This window comes from Cnephaeus nilssonii, assembly GCF_951640355.1.
Source record: "Cnephaeus nilssonii genome assembly, chromosome: 5".
Taxonomy (NCBI): domain Eukaryota; kingdom Metazoa; phylum Chordata; class Mammalia; order Chiroptera; family Vespertilionidae; genus Cnephaeus; species Cnephaeus nilssonii.
This window is the reverse complement of record NC_137076.1, coordinates 72,667,200-72,676,041: the sequence shown is the minus strand read 5'-3', so window position 1 is coordinate 72,676,041 and position 8,842 is coordinate 72,667,200. Positions and strand designations below refer to the sequence as shown.

General features: G+C 38.7%; 1 protein-coding gene across 1 annotated transcript in view; it reads right to left on the bottom strand.

Moving 5' to 3' along the window:
- Nucleotides 1-1,647: 1,647 nt before the first annotated feature.
- The window catches only part of ADAMTS19 (ADAM metallopeptidase with thrombospondin type 1 motif 19), a 200,830-nt gene continuing 193,635 nt past the window's right edge, over nt 1,648-8,842 (bottom strand). The window contains exons 22-23 of the mRNA XM_079770450.1: nt 5,833-6,010; nt 1,648-2,827 (exon numbers count right to left, since the gene is read on the bottom strand). Of these exons, the coding sequence (XP_079626576.1) occupies nt 2,676-2,827; nt 5,833-6,010 (330 nt within the window). The 3' untranslated portion in view covers nt 1,648-2,675. The remainder of the gene's footprint in view (nt 2,828-5,832; nt 6,011-8,842) is intronic.

The window sequence follows — 8,842 nt, the reverse complement described above, 5'->3', positions numbered from 1 at the left end:
GGATGTTTCTTAAGAGGGTTATGTTAGGATGGAAAGCATACAATGTTGAATTAGCCTAAATGTTTTTGACATGGGTTCACTAAGGAGAAATTCTAGAAAGTATTGGTTGATGTGGCTGGGAGTAATTCTATCAATTTATCTGAAAACCGAACCCAATGGTTGTCCATACTGAATGAAGTTGAGATGCTAAATAAAACATACTTGCTATAAGGTACTATAGAGGGAGGGATACAAATGTTTAGGGAGATTGGTTTTAATATGATAGACGTGTTCACTCACCAGTTCCATATGACCCCTCAGTGTATCTAGATGGCACTCCCTTCACTAAGGCTTTGAAAAATTCATTGTTGAAGGCAGCATTGGAATCCCTAAAGAACTCTCAAGTGGCTAGTCTGCAAATGTCAGGAATGACATTGAGAAATGCTGCCATTGAACTGGGCTTTCTGAATTTAATGAGAATATGGAATACCATAAGGGCAGGAACCAAATGGCTGAATTTCACCGCCAAAGACCAGGAAAGCACAGTTACCATAAAGGGCATTTAGAGTCAAAGGGGTAGAGGGAATGGTTTGACCGGCAAAGATTTTTGGTATTGCGTAATTGATCATGGAGTCCTAGGACTGAAATAGATACACATTCTACTAAAGTCTTGTATTTGTATAAGCACGAAGTTTCTAGTCTTAGTGAACAGAAGTCTGATTTGACTCACCACAGCAGGGAATTGCATTCCTAGATCAAATTTCACATGAGAGCAGGTTCACAGATCCAGAACTCCTTGAATGAAGGGGAGGCCAGATCCTTTGAGGAAAACTTTTGTTACACTCTCCAAAACCCATATTGTTAATCTACCTTCTAGTCTTTCTTGATGGGAACTATATATTGGGGAAAGAAAAATAGTCTGACTTTTTGATGATTCCTGGATTCTTGGTGACACTACATTGCCGCTGCAGTCCCACAGTCAGAGCAAAGGCTGATGGAAGTCAGATAATTGGATCAAGCTTGCCTTACGTGTCTCTTAGTGGACTCAAGAGTCCCTGAGCCCACCCCATAGTAACTTCCCTAATTCTGGAAGGTCTATTTGAAACAGACATAGTCAAAAGACTTGGGTGGTGAGCACCATATAGTACACAGATGTCGTATTGTAAAGTTGTACACCTGAAATTTATATAATGATATTAACCCATGTTATTCCAATAAATTTAATTTTTTAAAAAATAAACTGGCAAAAACCCCTCCTCCCCTCTTTGGTGCCATGATCTGTGGCATGAGGGCTTTCATGGTAGTAATGCCAATGGAAGCACCAGACATAAAGAAGCCAGATGACCCTACACACGCAGAGCGTTGTATTACAGGTGAGGGGCCCCCACTGAGGGACTGTGAAACTTGTATGATGAGAAATAAACACGTCTGCCCTTTGCTCCAAAGAGAGACACCAATTTCATCTTCCAAAGCTGGTCACCATACAAACATCCCTTAGAAGATATTCCAGAACAAAAGCAGACAGTGCCAAGACTGTGGAAACATGAGAGACCTATGAAGAATTGCCTCCCAACAGGAAATTTCACATATTTTATTGCAAAAAAAAAAATCTAAGAAATCATGTGAATCATGTACAATATTTTCTCACAAGAAAAAATTTAAGCTGTTTTTTTTAACGTTTCACAGAATTGTAAAACGTTTTAATTTTTATAAAGAAAAAAAACACAATGAAACTACCACAGTATTATCAGCTTTTAGTCTTTCCTTGTTTCTAGGGAAAAGGCTGAAAAATATTTAGTAAGTTTTCTCATTATGATTTGCGAGGCTTACGTACCTACTATATCCTTTTAAAATCTGCTAAAAAAAATACAAGGAAATGGGTGGATCAATGCTTTCTTTCTTCAAAATATTTAAAAAAGCTAAAATCTAATGACAACATGTTAAAAATAATACACATTTTTGTAGGATGTTACCATTTTCATAACGGTTTCTCTACACTATATCGACAGTGCAATGGTGATTCAGTGTAAATCATTAATTACAGTGTTTCATTGTTACAATACTTGTGTTCAAGTACATGTTCGTGAACATGATCAAAGTCTCTATTTTGATTTTTTCCTTTCCATTATTAAAATAAGGTTATAATTACAGTAGAATTTTTCCTATAGATGTCTCTAAGTCTGAACCAAATTCATAATACATTCTCTAAAAACCTGTTCAACACTATGAGGTTTGTTATGTTTACACATCTCCTTCAGAGTACAGAAAATGGGCTAATTCTGCATTAGGACACCAAAACACAAAAACAATTTTCCCCATAGATAGCTAAACTATTATGCTAAATTAGTATACATTATGCATAACTCAATGGTATTGGTGGGGAGAGAGTAGCACCTTAGAGCCAGCCCTAACTTAAAAAACATTTTTTAAGCCTAATAATCTTAGTTTTCTTTTTCTTTTTCTGGTAACTGGATCCAACTTATTCATATAAAATGACTTATGAAGCCCTATAGTATAAATCACAATGTTTGTATTACCAAAATAAGCACCATATTGATGTTTGGCAGGCCCCAAAATAAATTAATTTGATTAAATTATATGTAATCTGATAATATTTGGTCTGAAAAACATGCTAGTGTGTGTGTCTATAAATAATGTAATTGCAAAGAGCTGTGAGCCAGCCAGCCTGCTAGAGGTCAACTCTTTTGCTGCAGCTTTTGGGCATAGAAGTCCCTGCACGTCTCACAGCAGCGCTGATACCACCGCATGTCCTGACACAGGTTCTTCTCGCGTATCACTCGGCAGTACACAGGCCATTGATCTCCTAGGCACTTGAAAGTCAGAGCAGCTGTGAAGCAGAACACAGGAAACTCAATACAGGTAGATATTCCGGGTGTCATGAGTAGAAGCAAATAGCAATCATGTAAGTGGGGATTTTGTCCACTGACTCATTTATATTCCCTGTGGAACTTAAAACACAGAGCTATGCACACACAAACACACACACATATACACCCTGAAATAAAGGAGTAAAGTGAATGAATAATGCTCTCACGTATTTAAGACAGATATTCCCAAATTCAATGAATTGTCCTGCAAATGGCTTTTAAAGATCAATTTTATGGTTTTTCATTTAAGTTTCTTTTGGATTTTTAGTTGAGAGGATTAAAAACACAAATAAATGTGCTCAATATATCTACCTTTATGGGAATGAAATTTAATAAGTATTGTTATAGATGAATTTGCAAAGAAATAGCAAAACAAAAATATGCTCGCACATTTTATTTTATTCTTTCCACTTTTTTTATATTTCAACTAGAGGCCCGATGCACAAAATTTGTGCGGGGTCAGGGAGGGGGAGGGGGTGTGTGTCCCTCAGCCCAGCCTGCACCCTGTCCAATCAGGGACCCCTCGAGGGATGTCCAACTGCCCATTTAGGCTCGATCCCTCCAGTGGGATCGGGCCTAAATGGGCAGTCGGACATCCCTCTCACAATGCAGGACTGCTGGCTCCCAACCACTCGCCTACCTGCCTAATCACCCCCTAACCACTCCCCTGCCAGCCTGATCGATGCCTAACTGCTCCCCTGCTGACCCGATTGCCCCTAACTGCCCTCCCCTGCCAGCCTGGTCACCCCTAACTGCCTTCCCTTGCCAGCCTGGTTGCCCCTAACTACCCTTCCCTGCCGGCCTGGGTCCCCCGCAATGCTCTCCCCTGCAGGTCTTATCATCCCCAACTGACCTCCCCTTCAGGCCTGGTCACCCCTAATTGCCCTCCCTTGCCAGCCTGGTTGCCCCTAATTGCCCTCCCCTGCCGGCCTGGTCGCCCCCAACTGCCCTCCTCTGCTGGCCCGGTAACCCCTAACTGCCCTCCCCTGCTGGCCTGGTCACCCCTAACTGCCCTCCCCTGCTGGCATGGTCCCCCCCGCCCCAACTGCCCTCCTCTGCAGGCCTGGGTCCTCCCCAACTGTCCTCCCTTTCAGGCCTGGTCCCTCCCAATTGCCCTCCCCTGCTGGCCTGATCACCCACAACTGCCCTCCCCTGCCAGCCATCTTGTGGTGGCCATCTTGTGTCCACATGAGGGTGGCCATCTTGTGTGTTGGAGTGATGGTCAATTTGCATATTACCTCTTTATTAGATAGGATTACAGTTCACATTCAATATTATTTTATATTAGTTTCAGATGCACAGCAAAGTACTTAGAAAATCATGCATTTTACAGAGTGGTCCCCCTCTTCTTCAAGCACCTAGCTGACCCCATACATAGTTATGATATTATTGAATATATTCCCCATGTTGCAGTATATATCTATGTGGCTATTCTGTAACTACCAATTTGTTCTGCTTAATCCCTTTACCTTTTTCATCCAGTTCCCCAAACCCCCTCCCTCTGCCAACTGTCAGCCTGTTCTCTGTATCTAGGAGTCTTTCTATTTTGTTTGTTTATGGGATAGTGATTTAATGCACCTTTAACATCAAAGCCATTTATCATGTGACTGAAACTTATAGCATTAAAGTGTTTAAAATAAGAACTTGATATAAAACTATTGGTCATGTAAATTTAGGCTCAGGTTTTCTGAAGAAATAGTGTGTTCTGGCATGCATAATAAAAGTCAGTCCTGCTACAATTCTTTCTTTTGCCACTATTCTACTATATTTCATTATTTCACACTTAGAAACCTTAGATTTTCCGATCACTGTGCTTCTGTGTTTGGGGGTAAGAAATAATAAACAAAACAATGCAATTTTAATTCAATTCTTCTTTTAGGTCATTATTTTCTGCCACATACTTTAAGAAGAACTCCAAGTAATTGCTGGAGAAAGGGATTATGTTGTTTGAAATACATGGATTTAGCTGCATTTGCTCTAGGATTGCTTAACTTTTTGTTTTAACTAGTCTTAATTCTCCTTGAACTGATTATTTCTTAGAAATGTTAATTATTTGGCTCAAAAAAAAGAGAAATTTTGTATGTCCATGAAGAACCAAACTTTTCCATTTGATTGAATCATATGCCTGGAAGAGTATCTATAACAATTTACGATTAAATTGTTCTCCTGAAGATTATGTGCACAGATCAAAACGGAAGGTGTTAAACATAGATTAACCCAATAACTGCCAGGCAGCAGTGCTGGTAAAAGCACTAATTGCCACAGACATAAAGGCTAATTCATTCATGAATATTTGTTGTGCAAGTGCAGGCTACATTTAATTAAAATACATACCCTACTTCTTCATGACGGCTGATTAAATAACAGGTATTGAGAATACACATGAAAGCATTTTACAACATAAAAGTCAATGTAATCAATGTTACTAGTAGCTATGTGTATGTCATATTATGTCCTTAAATATGAAAAAAATTGTACCTTTTGTTTGGTAGTATAGATCCATGCACTCATTTATCTTGAAAGTCATTTTTTACTCTTTCTCCAAAAGATAATTTGTATCCAGGATCACAAGGAAGGATGCTGACAGTGGAGAGATCTAAGGTATATACTACAAGTACCTTTCAACTAGACACTACCTTAATTGATAGTTCTGCCATGAGACTGGTCAGAACCCAAAATATGGTTATACCCTTCAACCCTTTACATGATGAGCTTGGGTGGTATGACATTCATATTTCCAGGGTCTGGTTCTGAGTAGACAGCTTCAGGGATCAAAATAGTTCATTCTTTAGGATTCTTTACCCACCTGGCCATTTGGATTAACCCACAGTAAAACACAGCCAATGTGGTTAGGACCAAACTCATTAGTATCCATTTATAACTAAGCTTTAAAGTGATGTGCAAAATAGAAGAAACCATGAGTATTTCCGTATTTCTCAAAACCATTCCCTTTTGGTCAGCTTACCCAGCCTGGGTGATGTGATGGTATTTACGTTAATCTTCTCATTGCAGGGCTGAAGGTGGCATGGCCTGTATGCTGCAGGCTTTTCTGAAGAAAAACATTCATTTCCATGTCTTCCTGTGATCTTGTGCATGCACTGGATAACACGGGACTGCATTCCTTTGCCACAGGTAATTGAGCACTGGGAGAGAGATAGAAGGCTTGTTAAAAGTCCTTTTTGCTGTTTCTCTCTTCTAGGCTGTGAGCCACCTTCTCCCTGTATTTCTTAAAATTGAACATGAGCCACAACATCCAGAGTTGATGCAAAACATGGGTTAGAAACGGTGATGCTCATACTTGGGTACAATGTTTTCTGTGCCCTCTGGCTGACCTCAGGCAGAGCTTAGGGCGATGCAGGACAAAGGCGAGTAAAGAAAGCCCGAGAGTATCAGTCGGCATGGGATAGAATGACTAATATCAGACATGCACTTGGGCAGACAGTTTTTAGAGTTCTATCTATTTTGCAACAAAAATTTGATTTGCTATTTTTCAGTTTAGTCATTGATCTCAAGAGTTAGCATACGCCCAGCTGTGGAGCTGGATGCCTGTTGCAGTTTTTGTCTCCTCATCTACTCTTTTGCCTGGCCTTGAAATGTTGATCAACAGTTCCAATATGGCTTATCAACCTGGCGTGTGATGGAAATAGCTGCTATTTCTTGGCAGATGACACAACATCCAATACTATGCTAATAAAAATATCTGATAATCTGGATTTTTCTAATAAAATACCCTTTCAATGGATTCCTTGTATTTCATAAATGCAGTTTGTCTTCATTTGTAAGATATTTTGCAAAGAAAAATGTTATTTGATGTACAATCGTCTTTATTAGGGAAGTCTCTTGGGTCCCCATGTATTCCCAGATTTGATTTGTTACACAAATAAGCTGGTGCTTATTTGACTGAGAGAATAAAGTGATTTTATGGTATCACAATTACATGAGAGGGAATATGCTTGTGTTTCTGAAAATAATGACTTATTTTACTAGTCATCTTACCCATATTGATCTTTAGTCAAATGATCTTAGTGTATTCTCATTGAAAACTGGTAAATACTTCCTGATTGTCCCCTTTTAGATATACAGGCTTAAGATTTTAATGTATTTTTTTCCCTTTGTGCTTTACCAAGTCATTATTAGGACTGCACTCTCTTTGCCATCAATTCTTCCTTTACATGGGTACGTGTCCTAGCTCTTCTTTTCATTTGCACAAGAAGCATTCTATACAAACCCTATTCACCTCAAGCCTCGTCTACTAATGTTACTTTAGTCCCCAGTCTTCCAATCAATCCCACTTGTTAATACTGAATATGTATTCTTCCAAAATTGCTTTACATATATAATATCATCAGACAAAAATCTTTGATTACTGAGTCATTGCCTACAAGATAAAGCCCAGTATCCCAGAATCTCCAGGCTGGTGTTTATCTATCTCCTCAGCTTTATTTTCCACCCTTCACTGTAGGAATAATTTGCTCTATTATAGATTAACTAGAGGCCCGGTATACGAATTTGTGCACGGGTGGGGTCCCTCAGCCTGGCTGGTGATCGAGGCCTATCGGGGGGCCAGCCAGCTGGGGGGAGGAACCCCAGGAGGTTGGCCAGCTGACCCCCCAATCCGAGCCTATCTGGGAAGCCTGGCAGGAGGGAGGGACTCTAGGAGGTTGGCCAGCCGGGGAGAGGGGCTGTGGGAGGTTGGCCAGCTGGGGTGGGAGAGGCCACGGGAGGTTGGCCAGCCAGGGGAGGGGCCACAGGAGGTTGGCTGTGGGAGCACACTGACCACCAGGGGGCAGCTCCTGTGTTGAGCGTCTGCCCTCTGGTGGTCAGTGCGCATCATAGCGACTGGTCGACCAGTCATTCTGGTCGTTCCAGTTGTTCAGTTGTAACAGTCGCTTAGGCTTTCATATATATAGATCATGCCCATGCATTTTCTATTCCCACATCTACAATTGTATCCATAGTATTACTCTTTTCCAAATGCCTGGCTGCTTTTCAAATCACAATCCATTAAGTGTTCCACAATTACCCCAACTATTTATGCATATTTATGGTTTATTTTTCTTGTTAACTCTACAATCTGAATGTTTCCAGTTCAGTTTAAGCTTTACTATAATATAAAACTATTATAAGAGGAGTAACTACTTAACATGGTCTTTCTTCCTTAAAAGCATCTTAATACCACTCCATAAAATTGATATATTTATATAAATGAAGATATGTTTCTTAGAAAAATATCTTCAAGAAAATTCAAAATAATTAAACTAAAAACTTTTAAGGGGTTACATTAATATGGGAAAATACCATTCTAGTATCTATTCCTAAAATTTATGTAGATCTTGAAATATTTGAGAAAATAATAATAACAGAGCTTTATAATAGATGAACTCATTCTGATCAGTAGAGGAAGTTCACAGTCATGTCATTGAAGCCCAGGAATCAGTCACAGACTATTCCCAAAACTTTTGGTTAATTTTATATCAACTCCATAGGACATGAGCAAACCAATGTAACATATCATTTTTCAGAATTATAAAAAATTCAATAAAGTAACAGAATAAATAATTTTAGCAGATAATGGCTGAATAGTGTCTTTCATAAAAAGCTGAAAAAACTAGAAAGAAAAAATGTTAGTTGTATTACTTTTGCAAGTTAAATTTTGTAACTTGTATATGGGAATGACCCAGAAATAAAAATAGTATCCAGGAAATAATAAAAAGTTCTAGAATTAATTTAACTAAAACAGACTCATTTTTGCCTTTGAAAGATTTAGGATAAGTTTTATTATAAAATATGAAATTAAATAGTCTAATAGCCTTAGAAAGTAATTCTCATTATAATAATTTCATAATAAAATATCAACCTCTTACTAGTAATTATTTCCTTTATAACACATATGTTAGTAAAAAAATTTATTACAAATGTGTGGAAAATGAACAAATATTTCTGTTCACTGAAATTCTAAGGTATTTTCTAAATTA